The 16,327-nt window shown below is 41.1% G+C and overlaps 2 protein-coding genes across 2 annotated transcripts; one reads left to right on the top strand and one right to left on the bottom strand.

The window, feature by feature from the left end:
- Positions 1–4,170: 4,170 nt before the first annotated feature.
- Positions 4,171–11,244, bottom strand: LOC119656137 (phosphoglycerate kinase). The gene is made up of 5 exons (XM_038062470.1): positions 11,077–11,244; positions 10,894–11,002; positions 10,580–10,840; positions 4,750–5,324; positions 4,171–4,691 (listed from the first exon to the last, which is right to left on the bottom strand). The coding sequence occupies exons 1-5, from the start codon at positions 11,136–11,138 to the stop codon at positions 4,451–4,453; spliced, it is 1,248 nt and encodes a 415-aa protein (XP_037918398.1). The 5' UTR covers positions 11,139–11,244; the 3' UTR covers positions 4,171–4,450.
- Positions 11,245–11,350: 106 nt separating this feature from the next.
- LOC119656138 (probable ribosome production factor 1) lies at positions 11,351–12,556 on the top strand. The gene has a single exon (XM_038062471.1). The coding sequence runs from the start codon at positions 11,464–11,466 to the stop codon at positions 12,517–12,519; it is 1,056 nt and encodes a 351-aa protein (XP_037918399.1). The 5' UTR covers positions 11,351–11,463; the 3' UTR covers positions 12,520–12,556.
- Positions 12,557–16,327: the final 3,771 nt, after the last annotated feature.

A 16,327-nucleotide genomic window follows, 5' to 3' on the forward strand; every position in this document is an offset into this window, starting at 1 on the left:
AATCAATCAAAATTAGTCACTAGTTGGTAACTTCAATTCAAGAAGACTGAACACAGGATATTCAAGAGGGGTAGAGCAACACAAAAAAGGAAAACCATCTAAGTGCAATCGAAACACCAATATATTAAACACATGGATACGCAATGACATTCCATACCCCTTAGCCACTTGATTTGCTACTCCTGTATTCGGTCTTCCTGCTTTAATTAAAATGAAACAGTGGTGGATAATGTAATACAATCTCATTTTTTTTAGCCTTTGTCCTGTTCACAAGCGGAGTCGGCTCGTTGTGATCGATGGTGTAATTTTATTTTATCAAAGACCCGATCTAGATGTAGTCGCTTTCAAATCACCATCCAGTGTATCACACCACCGTTGTTTCGTCCGGCCTTTTGGTCGCTTTCCATTGACCATTGATGTTCAGACCAATTTTGGAGAGTGAATTCTCGTTAGCGCGTATTACGTGACCATATCATCAAACACGCCTCTCCACGATCAGTGCACCCCCATATTGATCGTGAATATCTTCATTTCGCAATATCTTCGTCTCCATTACCGCAAAACTCCCTTCATTGTCCTTTATAGTTGGCCAACACTCAGAATAATAAAGGGCGGCAGGACAAACGACAGTGCGATACATTTTAGATTTGAGACGCAGTGTATAGGGTGTTGGACGTTAGATATCCTATGTAACCTTGTCTGTAACAACAACAGAAAAGAGTGGTGAGGGGGCGGTTCTTAGATGAACAACAGAAAGGAGTGGTGAGAGGGCGGTTCTTAGATGAACACCGACAGAGACACGAAGCGGTTTTGATACATCCGCCACACTTCGAACTTTACTTTTCGGATGGATCGCGGAAAAGCAATTTAACCCAGGGCACGATTTCCTCTGGTACTAGATGTTGTCGTAGAGTATACCAGATTAGTTCATGTGGCAATGTTTCTCACGGTAGTTCTCCATGGATAACCGCGTAGTGTGTCAGTGGTTCCGCAGTCCTTGAAAAACCCTACTTGATTCATGGTTATTTGAACAATTTCGCGAATACGGTTTTCAATAATGTTTTCAAAAATCTTCATGATATGAATATCAACCGGATTGGACGGTAATTTGAACATTCTACTAGACTAACTTTCTTTTTCCATATTGAAAATGTGGTACTTTCTTGCCAGTCTTGAATAACCCGATTGAAGAATTCACTGAGCCACAGTGTTGAATTCCAGCTCTTCGCTTTCCAGAGCTCAGATGCTACATCGTCAGGTCCCGTTGTTTTCCTCGATTATATTCGTTTTATTGCTTCCTCGACATCAATGAATAATGAATAAATTCTGCCGTTGAAATCTGCTCGAAATATCTGTCCGTCGCGGTTCGTCGGTCGGTAAGCAAAGTGCCGTTCTTACCATTAACGCAAAAGAAATGTTCGATATCTTGTGTGCGTTGACGTCAGCTTTTGACAAGTGGATACATATCCCTCTCGCCATCCGGAGTGTCTGTCCAGTTTATCATAAAGATCTTTATAATGGACCGCTCCAGTGACAACGATCGCTTTCTTTGTTTACAGGTTGGCATTTTTAGTAATTTACCCATTAGCCAGCGGTAACTTGTGGTATAGGCGTTTCTTTTCTCGGATCTTCCTTTCAACATCATCACTCCAAAGTATCTCGGTTGATGAACCGCTTACCTGGCTTGGTGGCCCCGAGTGTTGCATAAACCGCTTTGTGGATCGTGTTTTCAATTGACTTCCACTATTCTTCCACATTCGTAATAGTTGGTAATCGCGTTTTTCTTCTCACGAAATCACCACCATTTAATGGGCAGCGGGCCAGTGCATTCCCCATGCTGTTTGATCGGTTGTTTGATTCGCAAGACGACAATCAACGGTGGCTGCTGGGGTACAATGGTCTCACAGGAAACGGCTTTGCAGTCAGTGAAGGTGGTAAAATGTTATCGTCTTATGAGAATATAGTCGATTTGCATTTTACTGAGTGGTTAGAGCGCAAGGCTATCGGACGGAAGGTCGCGCTTCAAATCTCACTCGTGGCAGTGGGATTTGTATCGTGATTTGACGTCGAATACCAGTCGACTTAGCTGTGAATGAGTACCTGAGTCAAATCAGGGTAATAATCTCGGACGAGCGCAATGCTGACGACATTGCCTCCTACAATGTACTACTGTAGTGTACCGTTACGGTCTTGAATGAAGTGCTCTAACACACTTCAAGGGCCTCATCCAATATGGATTCTTGCGCTAACGGTTAGTATTATATTATTAGTACTATAAAATATAGGAAAATGGAACAATCATTTGATGAACTATGTATTCTTAATTACAAGGTTACGAGTGTGCGAAAAATTGACATAGCCTCGCCACCCTCATTGCGTGCTCCAAACCCTTTTCTCTAATGTCACCTCCAGTCTGCCTTTTCATCCACATGACTATTAAGGTCACCTGTAATGATGACGTAGTCAACGACGGGCACGTTACAGGTTTTTGCATCGAGAAGTTTCCAGAAGGCATCCTTCTCGGTATCAGGTCGACCTGCCTGTGGTGCCCACACGATAAAGGAGTGAATAGTGCGATCAGTTGATTCAATGGGGAGTGTAGCCTACCAGTCGTATTGAGTGTGTAGTCTACCAAAATAAAGTTTATAACCATTTTTACCACATTCGCGTTCTATGTTGCAGCTTTTAGCACTAGTTCGTCGGGTTTCTTGTAGAACGCGTGCGGAAACGTATTTCATTTCTTCGGACTAATCTACTTACGTCTTGACGATATGCATGCGACGAGAACGCTTGCCCATTTGTCCGCAGGGGGCCCGTCCTGCTGCGACTGCGGTGAACACCCTAGTATTTTTCCGAGGCGTATAACTCAACCTGATCATTTGGTTTTTAACGACATTGGATGCATTCGCTTTGTCAACCTGTCATGGGACAAGCAAAAGAGATCGGGTAGGATTTGGCATTGTGGAATAACTAACTATTCTTCATTTATTTCTTACCCCGTTTTCAGCACTTTATTTATGTTTTACTGAGGACAGTAAAGAGTACGTTGCCTCAAAGCCTCCTCCTTTATCTGGACTTGGGAACAGCATTCTATGTGAATAGAATGGCGGAGTTGGATAACAGCTCAAAACAAAACAAGCTCTTCAATAATGATTGTCATAAACGCCTATGTGGAGTGTAGCGTGTCAAACAGACCCACGCGACATCGTTGTCAATTCCTGGTAATATGCTTCAATTCACTCCATGATTTTCCAAGAGACTCACTCTGCCTCGGCTATTTTACGCCGCGTTGTTTTAGGGTGACCAACTTAGCGGAATTTCGGGGACAGTGGCTATTGTATAGCGTAGCTTCGCATTCCTTTCTTAACGTGTGACCTATCAACTGCCACTTCCTCTTTCTCACCAAGGCATCGAGTATCTGGTAGGTATGTCCGCAAAGTTCTTCATTTGTTACATCCTCAGGCCAGAAACCCCAGATATGAATTGATGAAAGCTTGGAGCATCAAAGTAACAGTGGCAGTCACCTTCCATGCACTACTCTCTCCAGCACAGAGAGAATATTGGGGCGAAACAATCTCAACTTGTCGTTGGTGTTGAGCAACAAGCAATACGCAAGAGGTCCTCTGATTTGAACTTGAAATTCCGCTGAGATTTTACCTCGATGCCGCACATGACATTTTGCACCTTGGTCTATCGCTCTGAAAATAGCTGTCAGTTTCTTCGGCATACCCCTTATGCGTAAAGCATTCCAGATACATTCAATATTCTAGCTGTAAAAAGCTTCCCCTAAATCGATAAAGAACAGGTGGAGACTTGATCTAAACTCCATACACTGTTCCATAATCATCCAAAAGATCAGCCTGTTCGCTGTCGATCAAACTTTCGAGATGTGCTTTGGTGCGTTAGAAGATGATTTTAGTCAATATCTTCCCAAGATGATGAGGCCAATTTCAGCGCCCCTTCTGTAACTCATATTCAGAAGACAACTCCTAAATCCATTACTGCGATCAGATAACGATGTTCGTTGCCAACCAGCTGAAACCCAATTGGCCTTATGGCAGGCTTTGTGTTCGAACAGTGGGTGCTGCGATTATGCGAATAAGCAGATCACATTCTATTTACAATTTATTTCCTTTAAAGAAAATGTAATAACGAGTAAAGCCTTCATAGTTCTCGTACCACTACCAAAGTTCGTAACAATTTATTCAAATGATTTTGAGGCAGTGAAGTTTCAGTTTTATCTCCACCATAACTTTACAAATTAAGCAGAACAAATACGAATATTGCCAATTATTTTCAATAATTTTTGGAATATATTTGATAAACATATTTTGCAACTCCAATCGTAAATGTATTATGAACTGAACTACTTGTGTGCTTCTAGTGGCAGAATAGATATTTAATCTTCAACATTTTTACATCTAATATGTCATACATTCGCCTTTGCTGTTTAGTTATCGCTCAAAGCGGCGACACCGGGTAAATTCTTTCCTTCCAGAAGCTCAAGAGATGCTCCACCCCCGGTGGAGACGTGGGAAACTAAGCTTTCCGTATTCCACTTTGCGCAGCATGAGGCTGTGTCTCCTCCGCCAATTATTGTAACCGTTCCGTTTTTCGTGGTGTTGACAATGCCGTCCATCATTGCTTTTGTTCCATTTGCAAAGTTAGCGAACTCAAAAACACCTGGAGGGCTGTAAACATTCCAATCAAATTAACTACTGCAGCTTTCGATAAGTCCCATACACTTACCCATTCCAGACAATCAGTTTAGCTCGCGCAATGGGGGCAGCGAAGGCCTCACGTGTTTTTGGTCCAATATCTAGGCCCATACATCCATCCGGAATTCCACCTTCCACAGTGGCTTCTCCTACTTTTGCATCTTCGGAAAATTTATCGCCGGTCACGAAGTCTACAGGCAAATGCAATTGTACATTATTCTTTTTCGCTTTGTCCACGAGGTTCTGCACAATTTTAGCGCCTTCTTCATCGAACAGCGACGACCCAATTTTCATTCCATTCAGAACTTTGAGGAATGTGAAAGCCATTCCACCGCCGATTATCATCTCGTTTACTTTGTCTAACATATTTTCAATCAACTGAATTTTGTCGGCGACTTTGGCGCCACCGAGAATTGCCAGGAATGGTCGCGGGGGATTATGTAGGGCCTGTGAGAAATATTTGAGTTCTTTTGTTAGTAGCAAACCTGCTGCTCGTTTCTCGAATCCTTCACCCATCATCGAGCTATGAGCACGATGAGCTGTACCGAATGCATCGTTGATATATACATCGCCCAGTTTCTTCAAACTTTCACGGAATTCTTTAACCTAGGAATTCAGAACAATTAAAAAACAAACAGAACTGATTCAAGCATTCTTACATATGATTAAAAAGAGAAATTTTATCTTAAATATGCGTGCAAAAAACACCCAAAGTGTTAAAACAAATTTTGATGTGATTTATCGAGAAATAATCCAGATTTTTCAAACTTTGTTTAACCCCTTATAACAATTGCTTTTCATAATTTTTAAGTAAAACTTCTTGAGCCCCGTTGTTATCTGGAACCCGTTGGAAGAAAAAAGCAATACCAAAAAGAGACAAAACCTACTTGCGATTGAGATTTTAGCCTGCAAGAGAATGAAATTGAATATATTATAGTGGATTTCTTATTATCTCGGTCGCATCTTTGTGCGGTTCCTTATATCCTCCTCACTCTTTTTTGTTTAAGGATTGAGGAATCCTGCCACTTTTTTTGGTACACGGACCCGTCGTTTCGGGATTAACAGCCAAGTTTTCTTAAATTAAGAGGTGAGGTGCTGTTTCGTACCAGGGCAACATGGATGCGGGGCAGAGGTGAGGCAGCATTTGACGAGTTCTGTCTGCCACGGTACCAAATCGTAAGCTACTCTCACCTCTTAATTTTCTCCTCGCTCTTGACTATTCAGCGATGTACATACATATGGTGCTCAGAGGTGGCGGTGAGGAAGACGGGGCGGCAACCCTGTCGGCCAAACCAAAATCAAGTAGCCGAGGAGAACCTCCATAGTGGTGGCACCGGGAGGCGCTGTACTCACTTTGGCTTGCCGGCCGTGATGCAGTAGACGAATGCTCCAAAGGCCTAATCAGGGCGATCAGACCCGAGTCTGCGCGGGGACTCAACTGAAGTGGTAATTGGCCACGAAACCTTACCAGGGGTATACTGGTACCATGGGAATTGGGATAGTTCCTGGACTCTCATACTTCGGGTGAACTCCCGTTGTATGTGAGTACAGCGCGGTTATTTGCGGTAGGCCCCCTAGTGGGAGTTTCATGGGGGCTGTGGTTATGCTCAAGCGAGAAGAGACCTTCAGGCCTCGGCGTGATGTTGCGTTTCAACACGGGTGCCGTACTTCTTAGTTCGGCAGAGATTTAGGTATGTCTTGTATCCACCAGTATGAATGCTAAAACATGCACTTGGTACAGACTGGAACCGTTGTTGCTTGTCTCAGCGGGGCTCTGATTGTGGTCACAAAATCAATCCATGTATTAAGAAGACCGTGGGATTAAGTCGCAAGACAGGTGCTCACGTTAAACCCTTAAGGACTTAACTGTACATACATGTTTCTTCGTCGAAAAGGTTCGTAGAGTGAATGTAGTACCTTGCTCTGGTTCGAGTCTTCTCCGTATGTATGTTTGTACATGTTTAGGAAAGGACATTATAGCCAGCGTGTAGTATTCACGTGTATCATTTTTGTGCATATTTTTATCAATTTGAAAACCCGGTTCAAAAAATATTAATCGAAATCGTTTGCTTGATAACCCATATAGCTATATTCACTGAAATAAATATGCAACGCCTTTTGCATGGGTCAGGTTTCCCTTTTGAGTCCCTCCATTGAGATATATTTCGTTTTCTTAAACAAATAAAGCATTTGAAACACTTGAATCTGGCACGTCCGCTTAACAGTTTTTATTCGATTTTTTTTTTGTATATCGTTATACCCTGGTCCGAAATATAGTATATAATAAAGTAACAAATGTCGATGGGAGCGATTAAACCTATAACGGTAAATACACATAGCGAAGTTGGTCAACAAACGCGGGTCTAGATGGCTTAAAACCAAAATGGTAACACAAAAAAAAAGAAAAAATAAAAGCCACTTAACGCAAATGAAAACAACAATAGTCAAAACGTGTGAAAATTATGTGTTGATAGCCAATGCAGGTTATTTCTTTCCTACCATGCACGATAATAACTTGACAAGCAAGATTGATTGACATTTTTTACAATGAAAATACATCCTATAAATTCCATACAACAGGTATCTCGGTGCTTACGATGGAACTAGCAAGGATTTTCAGAAAGCGCCAGCAATGCATGACACCCTATTAAATCCATCAATCGAAAAAGGACACAACAAAGGCTTTCAACTTAGGAAATCACCGCCAACAGAGGAAGGCAAATAACAAAATCTTTAATTGTAGTAAGTTCAAAGAAAAGATTTCAAATGTTTTGAGGAATTTAATTTTTGACTAGCCCACTAAAAACGAAAGCCACAGTTCAATTGGCGTCCTTCTTGATTCCTTCTTTCCGAAAGCAGCCTACCACTGATTAGAAAATGACTATGGTTTTTTACGCCGAAATAGTAGTTCCACCTGCCAAATTACCATATCCGTTAAAAAAAGCAACTCGAAACCCTCATTTGTTATTTATAATGGTTTAAAAATTGAATTCTCACAAGGCGAGCGAGCAAGTTAAATCTTATCTACGTCAAGGCATCCGGTTTAGTGCTTGTTACTTGTTACTTTTCAAGTAATCAATAAGTTTTTAACAGAGAATTCGGTAATTGTTGCGTGAAAGGACAATCCTTCAATTTACCTTACGTTTCGGCTGTAATGGAAACAAGCTATATAGCAAATTCTGACATTTGTACCTGAAAGGCAATAAAATGTATACACTCGTGTACTGAAGAAGCGAACAAGTTGTTCCCGAAATATCGATATTTACTTAATAAAATATAACTCCTAGCGGCAAAGACAGTGCTACGTTTTCTATGATTCTACGATTTCAATAAAACGTATGCTTCTACAGGACTCATAGTACGCAAAAAAATGTATTGACACTGAGCGCGATTCGAACCTTGGGTACGTTGAACCTTCTGCGGAATCTCCTCCCTTGTGACTTGATTTGAATTTATTATTAATTAATTATTATATTATATTATTAATTAAGATTGAAGTTAAAGTTTAAAAAATGTTAACTCACATTGAAATGACCCTCACAATTTAAACCTGACTCCAAAGAAACTGGATTCCGCCGGACAATGGCGAACCACTTCTCCCTTTCTCCTTTCGGAGCAGCTAATAAAGCTTTCTGCGAGGTTTTATGGAGTTATTAGTACAGCAAGGCACGAAACAATATTTCATTGTTTTCCTTAGCATTTCACGCGGGAAATTAAAATTGACAGTTTTATATTTTATGAGTACCATGCCAGTTACCGGGCTACTGAAGTTTCTAGGCTCGAGTTGTGACGTCACAACATGGCGCGTGCTTTTCAGTCTCTTTGAATTTGATTGAAATTTCAAATGCTGATAATTTCAAACACACAGTTTTTCTTTAAAAACTGTCTTTGAGCGTTTTATTAAATTGCACTATAGAAGTGATTTCCGTTATTAGTGAAAATAAGGCGGGGAGTATTGTTATAGTGCAGTGGTAAAGAGGTTTGCTTCTGATTAATTCAAAATGTCCGTCGTGCAACTAGGTATTGTTCCTTATGCTGTAATTTTTTTTTTATTTTCCTTCCGCATACAATTGTTTGGTTTGTTGCGCCAACGATTATTATTATTATACAATTGTTTCGGAGACCATACCTAATTAGAGGCTAGAACTGATGAAGGAGGCTGATCTACGAAATAATGGTATGCGAAAGAAAAATAAAACAAAAATTTACAGTATAAGGAACAATACATAGTTTCTTTCTTAATTTATATATTAACTGTAAAGAAAACATGGACATAACTTTCAATTCAACTAATAATTTCTACTTAGTATAATGAAAATCCCGTAAAAAATATATTGAACTTTCCTTTTTTATACCTTTTTTTGGGGGACGTTGTACTTGCCACAATTTGCTATATAGCCTGCTACCATTACTGCCAAAACCTAAGGTAAATGGAAGAATTGTCCTTTCACTTTTCTGGTAGAAGCTGATTACTTCAAAAGTAACAAACACTAAACCGTACGCTTTCACGTCAATAAGATTCAAATCCCTCACTCCGCGACGTCACATGAAGTGTCAGCGAATCACCGCGTTTTCTTTTCCGCCTTGTGCGAATTCAATTTTTAAAACATAATATTTAATAAGTGAACTTTCTGAATTGATTTTTTTTTCAACAGATATAGTAATTGGGGAGGTGAAAAACGTACGTACGTAAAAAAACGTATAGTTATTTTCTAACGCGAGGGTCTATTGTCGGAATTTATCAAAGACAAACATAACGTTCACCAAGCAATCAAGTTGGAAGATATGAAAAAATCGAAGGCCCTAAAATTACTCCTTCGACGATAATGTAGGCAACGCAGATGACGCTCGACCTTACCGGACAGAGAAAAAAGAGGGTTTGGGAAAAGGAAAACAAACATCTAGGAAAGAAGCAAATTCCTAAAAAACGAAAAGGTGTGCCGCCTACTTTGAGGAAGGGCCCTGATTGGTCTGGCCGATGAAAACGATGTGGGAAAACGCGCCGCATTGTCCGGGTCTATAACAGGGATTCCAAATGAACTTTGTGCGATGAGGAGGACTGGGCAGCGGGCATATGGTCGGAATCAGCAAGTGTCCTGAGTTAAAAATGCATTAAATGCAGTAGGTAAAAAGAGGTTGATCCGAATCAACCTCAATCAAGGTAGGGTCGCTCAAGACCTGCTCTCGCAGACTACCTGCGAATCGGAAGTGGAAGTAGCTATAATAAGCAAATCCTATAGAAACCCTAACAATGTGTGGGTAATACATCAAAGAGATGGGGTGACTTTGTGAGCATGCGACAGCCCAAGTCTGACGTTGGCTGAATTCGAGGACATTTTGGACTGATTGAGCCTGCAAGCAAAAGCACAGACACCAAAAGCCATCGCCGGTGACTTCAATGCATAGGCCACAGAATGGCGAAGTTCACTCACGAATGCAAGAAGTCACTGTCTTTTGGAGGCTTTCGTACAGTTGGATATCATATTGACTAACGACGGTCAGGTCTTACCGGAAAGGGAGTCCTGCTTCGGTCGTGGATTTGACTATTATTAGTACTTCACTAAACAAACAACGAAACAATTGTATGTGGAAGGAAAATTTAAAAAAAAAATTACAGTATAGGGAACAATAGTTCTTTTCCGGAATAGAGACTAACACAACCAATTTAAAATTTTCTCCCTCCGAATATGGTTATACTTCTCATTCAGCGTCAGAATTTCTCCCGGAAATAAAAGTACACATGTGTAACATATAAAGTCATCACCTTAATCAATTTGTTCGCAACCAAAAGCATAGCACGGCGAACCCATTCCAAAGTCAAAATTCACAATCCTCCCCACTTAATACTGATGCATGCATACCTTTTCTGGATTGGCTTTCTGCTTCGCCCCAGAAGCATCTACACCTTTGCCTTCTTCCTCTATGTAGAATCGAAGATTTTCCAAAAGAATAACCGATCCCGGTGCTGGATCCTTGCATGCGGCTTCTACTTCTGGGCCAACACAATCATTCAGGAATAATACATCTTTTCCAAGGAGATTCTTCAGTTCTACCGCAACTGGAGCTAGGGTATACTTTGGATTTTTATTTCCATCCGGTCGGCCAAGATGAGACATAAGTACCTGTGATATTACATTTTAATCGGAATCTACCCAGCAGACTTGGACATACGTACCACAGATTTTGCTCCTTTATTTAGCGCATATTTAACGCTGTCCAGTGCTGCAACAATACGTTGGTTGCTCGTGATTTTCCCATCCTTGATTGGCACGTTGAAATCGACACTGAAAAACAGACAAACCCAAACAAATTTTGTAAAATTCTTTCAAACAATCCAGACAAAAATGTAAGAACTTACCGCATAAGTACTCGTTTGCCGTTCAGATCAACATTTTCGATGCTCAATTTATTTAACGCCATCGTCCTGTTGAGAAACTTTGCAACTTTCAGTAGCCAGAGGACTATTGTGAAGGAAACTCTTTGATGAACCCAACAATGTCACCGCAAGGTCAGTGGCCAATAGTTGGAGCCGGCTCGTATAACAGTATGAAAGCTATTACAGTCGTCAAGTGTATCCATCGGCACCTGCAAGCACTACGGCTAAACAATTTTTCTTAAAACAGCTGAGAACAATATAAGAAGAAGAAGAAGTGACAATCGGAGAAACATCGTATGTTTGGCACGTGCTTGTGGTGTTCTATGTTGTGAATATATCTCAACAAGAGTTATTAATTATTTCGGGAAAATGAGTTCTTCAGACAGTGAGATGGAAAGCGACAGTTTCCATGCTGAAGATTCAGGAGGGGACATGGAGGAAGCAGAATATGTTGAAGACGGTGTTGAAGAATCTGCCGGCATGGGAGAGGACGAGGAAGAGGCCGTGGACTGTGTAAGAGTCCCTGTTCTGAACCCGCTCAGTATAATCAAGAATAAGGAAAAAAGGAATGCTCTTTACAAGAAAATAATTAAGGAAAAAATGCGAAAGAAGAAAGCTGCTAGGAAGCAACGACGGAAAGAAGGGGTGCCAAAGAATCCGGGGCACACTATCGAGAGCCTCCGTGAGCCAGACCAGACGGCTATACCGAACGTAAATGACGAAGACAATGAAGAACTCCGCAAAGAACTGGAACTTGACGACTTCAGCTCGTTTTATGAACGCAGCTATGCCCCAAAAGTTCTGATTACGTTTGCGGACAATCCAGTCACAAGGACCCGTCGCTTCGGGTTAGAATTATCTCGAATCTTCCCAAACGCGTTAGTGAAAATTCGTAATCGCTCCTCGGTAAAGAAGATTTGTAAAAGTGCATCCCGGGAAGGGTTCACTGATGTTGTGATTATTAACGAAAATCGAAGGAAACCCAATGGTTTATTGGTCATTCACTTGCCGGGCGGACCAACGGCTCACTTTAAATTGAGTAATGTGAAGCTCACTTCAGATATAAGACGGAATCATCGGGAGATTACACGGCACCGACCGGAAGTTATTCTCACGAATTTCACTACACGTTTAGGTTTAACAATAGGCCGTATGTTGGGCGCCCTATTCCACCATGATCCTGAGTTCAAGGGGCGTCGCGCTGTAACATTCCACAATCAACGTGATTTTATCTTTTTCCGCCACCATCGATACGAATTCACGAAAGATGGGAAGAGAGCGAAATTGCGAGAACTCGGGCCTAGATTCACACTGAAATTGCGTTCGCTTCAGGAAGGAACGTTTGATAGTAAATGCGGAGATTACACATGGATTATAACAAACAAACGTCACACAATGGAAGGAAGGAGAAGATTTTTCTTGTAAATTTGACGCTAGTAATAAAAATTATTCTATACATCAATTCGCAGTCTATTTAAACATTGTTTTTCTACAAGGACTTTGCCTTTTCGTCTGCGACTTGCAGATGATGCTGATATTTCCGTAAGGGTAGTCGGTGCAAAAGTTGGCTCAGCATTTTTACCTTCGCAAGCAAACCATCCTTTATTTCGATTATTTCCCCCTTTTGCAAGTACCTTTACTTGATTAAAATGCATTAAAGGTGCTAACTGAAGGTCAACTACGAATCGTATTTCCATTAACTGGTTGTGAAATTAAGTTCTTTTTGTCCAACCTTTTGCTGTTCTGCATTGGGGTCGATTCGTCTGAATTGGGCTCATCGCTTTTCCGGGTGATCCTTCCGTTTCCGTCGTTGCTCAACGTGTAAACCTGTCGGTGTGTTGGCTTTGGGTTGCTTTTTGAGGCTTTGTGTGAAACGAAACTTTATTAAAATCGATCTAATGTCCAACGTGTAAAATTTGTTTTCACTGAATGTAAGCATGCGGGATATCAAATGAAAGGGATTTCTGATATCAGGTGAAACGTACGGGAGTAAGGGTTGAACATGTGCCGCCCACAAAAGTGAAACAGTTTCGTTTTCAGTTTCTATCCAGCTAAGAAGTCTAGAAAAATTTAACAACGGTGCATCTATACGAAATCTAGGTCTCAAAATACATGCCATTCCCATATTTGCTCAAATAAAGTTAATAATAGCATATTATTATATTTTAGAAATTTACCCGAACTCTAGAGGTATAAGGGATAATATAAAGCACAACTTCAAATCAATTTAGATGGGCAATGTTTGTTTATTTAGGATTAGCTCAATATTTATGTGTTTGATATATATGTGCACATGTATATCTGGAGCTTAACAATTAACCTGAAACCTTTCTGGTCCCACATTCGCAACTCCCGCTGCCCTGCGCAGTTATCCCCTCCGTCCATTAAATTCTCTGGCTTCTCAGTTAACTCCTCAAAACTATCTTGTGATTTACTCTGCCGCTACTTTTCGTTAGTCTATGTTCCCCCTCCTTCCTCCGAATCCCTCCCGATAGTGGATGTAGCCTGCCCCGCATCGCCTACCATTCCCCTTCTTACCCCTATCCTTGTCGAATACTTCATTGGCAAACTTGATGCCAATGTCGGACCTGGCTACGATGGTCTTTCAAACCTCTTTTTGCTCAAAACTAGTAAGTCCATCTCCCTTCCCCTATCTCTTATTTTCAACAAAAGCCTCGAAGAGAATCATTTTCCCGGCGTGTGGAAAGGAGCTCTCATTATCCCCATTCACAAAAGTGGCGATCGTTCGCTTGCCGAGAATCACCGTCCTATTTCCCTCCTCTCCTCCTGTTCCAAAATCCTGGAAAGATATGTCAGTGACTGGTTGTCCACCCACATTGGCCAAAACATAGTGAAAGAGTAACACGGCTTCGTTAAACGTAGGTCCACTGCCTCCAATCTGCTTGACTTTACCAACTTTGTCGCCAAATGTCTAAATTCACGGCAAGAAGTGCATATCATTTACAGTGCCGAAGGGACTTAGGACCCCATCATTCTCAAAACGAATATTTCAGTTCTGGCCAAGCTCTGGTCAATAAGGCGGATTTGCGCTCAATATAATTCGTAGGCATATCGTGTTCTACGAGTTATATAAGGGAGCATTCAAACGATTTGCCTCTGCCCTGGTACGAAACCGTAAAGCCGTCGTCGCTTGACTTTTCTACAAAGACGAACCGGGATTCGAACGGCTGATACTCAATCACCGTGTCATTATTTTAGTCGGCTTGAATGTTGGCGCCAAGTCACTGCGAATTAGTTTGGTATGCCATTGTAGGAAGTTGGTGGCCGATCAGCCATCGAAACCATAGAATACGACAATTGTCCGTTCCTGACAAAGTGCTTCGTCCACGACGTGTCACTTTCTAAGAAGCTTGTATTCCTGTTTCATTGTCCTGCGCCATGTAGCTATGACATTCCACACGACGATCATCCTGGGGTTTTTCGATTATGTTGAGGGAGTCGTATTTTTAGATTTAGGTTTAATATGTCGAGCGGCAGCAAACTTGTCGCCGCTATCGGGCGGAACAACGCTTGTTACATATACAAATTGATCTACACCCTCAATATTCTATCCATTAATGAAAACAGGAAGACTTGCGATCTGAGTAAAAGCCCAAAAACAACAGGGGAGTGACTGAATGCGCAAGGAGTGAGAGAGCTGCCAAATGAACTTCATTACACGAACTTATATACAGTAAGTCCGATGCGACGCGGCGGCGCTTTTCATTTTCCACAGTTATTGTTGAATGCAATTAATTTGGATGAATTCGTTTTGAGAACTGCAAAAGGCACTGTCACTTGATTTAGTCTCGTCGCTGCAATTCATAAAAATTGAATTTAACCCGGAGATATGTGCAGTCTTAGCGGCATTCAATTGTATGAATTTCATAATATAAAATATAGGAAAATACATACGCCAATTGTAGAAACTTGAAGATTATGTGTAATGCCGCAATTTTGTGTGCAGACAATCGACCTGCGTGGATATTTTATGTTATGAAAATTATACAATTAAATGACACTAAGAGTGCACACATCTCCGGCTCAAATTCAATTTTTTATGAATGTAAGCGACGGGACTAAAGCAATTGACGTTAATAATTAACCTTACAACGCAAATAGTACCTTCCACATTTCTCAAAACCAATTCATTCAAATTAATTACATTCAAAAGTAGCAGTCAAAAATCTGTCGTCAGAACGAACCTTACCGACGTGAAGAAAACTTTGCCGACTTGAAATCTTCATTGTACATTGAAGTTGCGTGCGGTCCGCAACTTCCCTCGTCCGCATTCCGCACGCATCGTAATTTGGTTACCACTTAATATTTTCTTCCGTCCCACTGTACTTGCCTACTTCAAATACAGAATCATTCGACTAACATCACAGTTTATCTAATAGGCATTGTTTGTTTTTTTCATTAATTTCCATGACAAACATTAGCAACCTCCATGTGTTAATGAATAACTTTGTAAGCGATTCCATTTTCCGGCTTGCTATCGAACTATGTCCTCACCAGCACCATAGATCCAGTGATATATGCACATGAGTATATTCTGACGACATCGCCCATCGGCTGACTGTATTTAGAACTTACAAACAAAACTTCTTGACGGCCGAAGCTATTTAAGTTGCAGCGAGGCGGAAATAACGGAAGTAGTTGAATTTAATTAACGGGTTTGTTTAGCACGTGGAATTTGCTTAGTGCCCGAGCGGCTGAGTAAGGAAATTAGTGTAGTAGCGTGGAAAAGTAAATAAAAGTGTTAAATGTAGACAAAAGTGTGGTTTCTTCATTGAGGACGTTGAACTAACTGTGTTAGAAATAAATCCCGGTAAGACCCGGAGAATTATTCCACATCTATCATTTGTACTCGGTAGCGAGGGGCAAAGGGACAGGAGACCGTCACTCCCAAGAAATAAGCGCGCCTAGTAAAATACTAGGCTGGATGACCTGTGCCATAATTTAAGACTCCCAACAAAACAGATTCTACTTTCTTCTTTGTCAACGATTCTTTGTCATTGATATCCCCGAATTTCGGCAGCCACTTGCTGCCCTCTTCAGCGGAATCTCTGCATTGACAAATAGGAAAGTAGAATCTGTTTGTTTGATCGGACACTTATGAAAAGCGATTAATATAGGGACATCCCGATATTACTCGGGAGTCTCGCGGTGTGCACGCAAGGCGTTTGAGGTTTGCGTCTAATCGCAAGCGTTATGTCAGTTTTTGATCGGC

Source organism: Hermetia illucens, chromosome 4 (assembly GCF_905115235.1).
Source record: "Hermetia illucens chromosome 4, iHerIll2.2.curated.20191125, whole genome shotgun sequence".
NCBI classification, from domain to species: domain Eukaryota; kingdom Metazoa; phylum Arthropoda; class Insecta; order Diptera; family Stratiomyidae; genus Hermetia; species Hermetia illucens.

Bases quoted from the DNA above. Each gene is read 5' to 3' on its own strand.
- LOC119656137 (XM_038062470.1), bottom strand. From the start codon at position 11,138: ATGGCGTTAAATAAATTGAGCATCGAAAATGTTGATCTGAACGGCAAA. The intron at 11,003-11,076 runs GTAAGTTCTTAC...TCTGTTTTTCAG, and splicing joins GGCAAACGAGTACTTATGCG to TGTCGATTTCAACGTGCCAA. The intron at 4,692-4,749 runs GTAAGTGTATGG...GAATGTTTACAG, and splicing joins AAACTGATTGTCTGGAATGG to CCCTCCAGGTGTTTTTGAGT.
- LOC119656138 (XM_038062471.1), top strand. From the start codon at position 11,464: ATGAGTTCTTCAGACAGTGAGATGGAAAGCGACAGTTTCCATGCTGAA.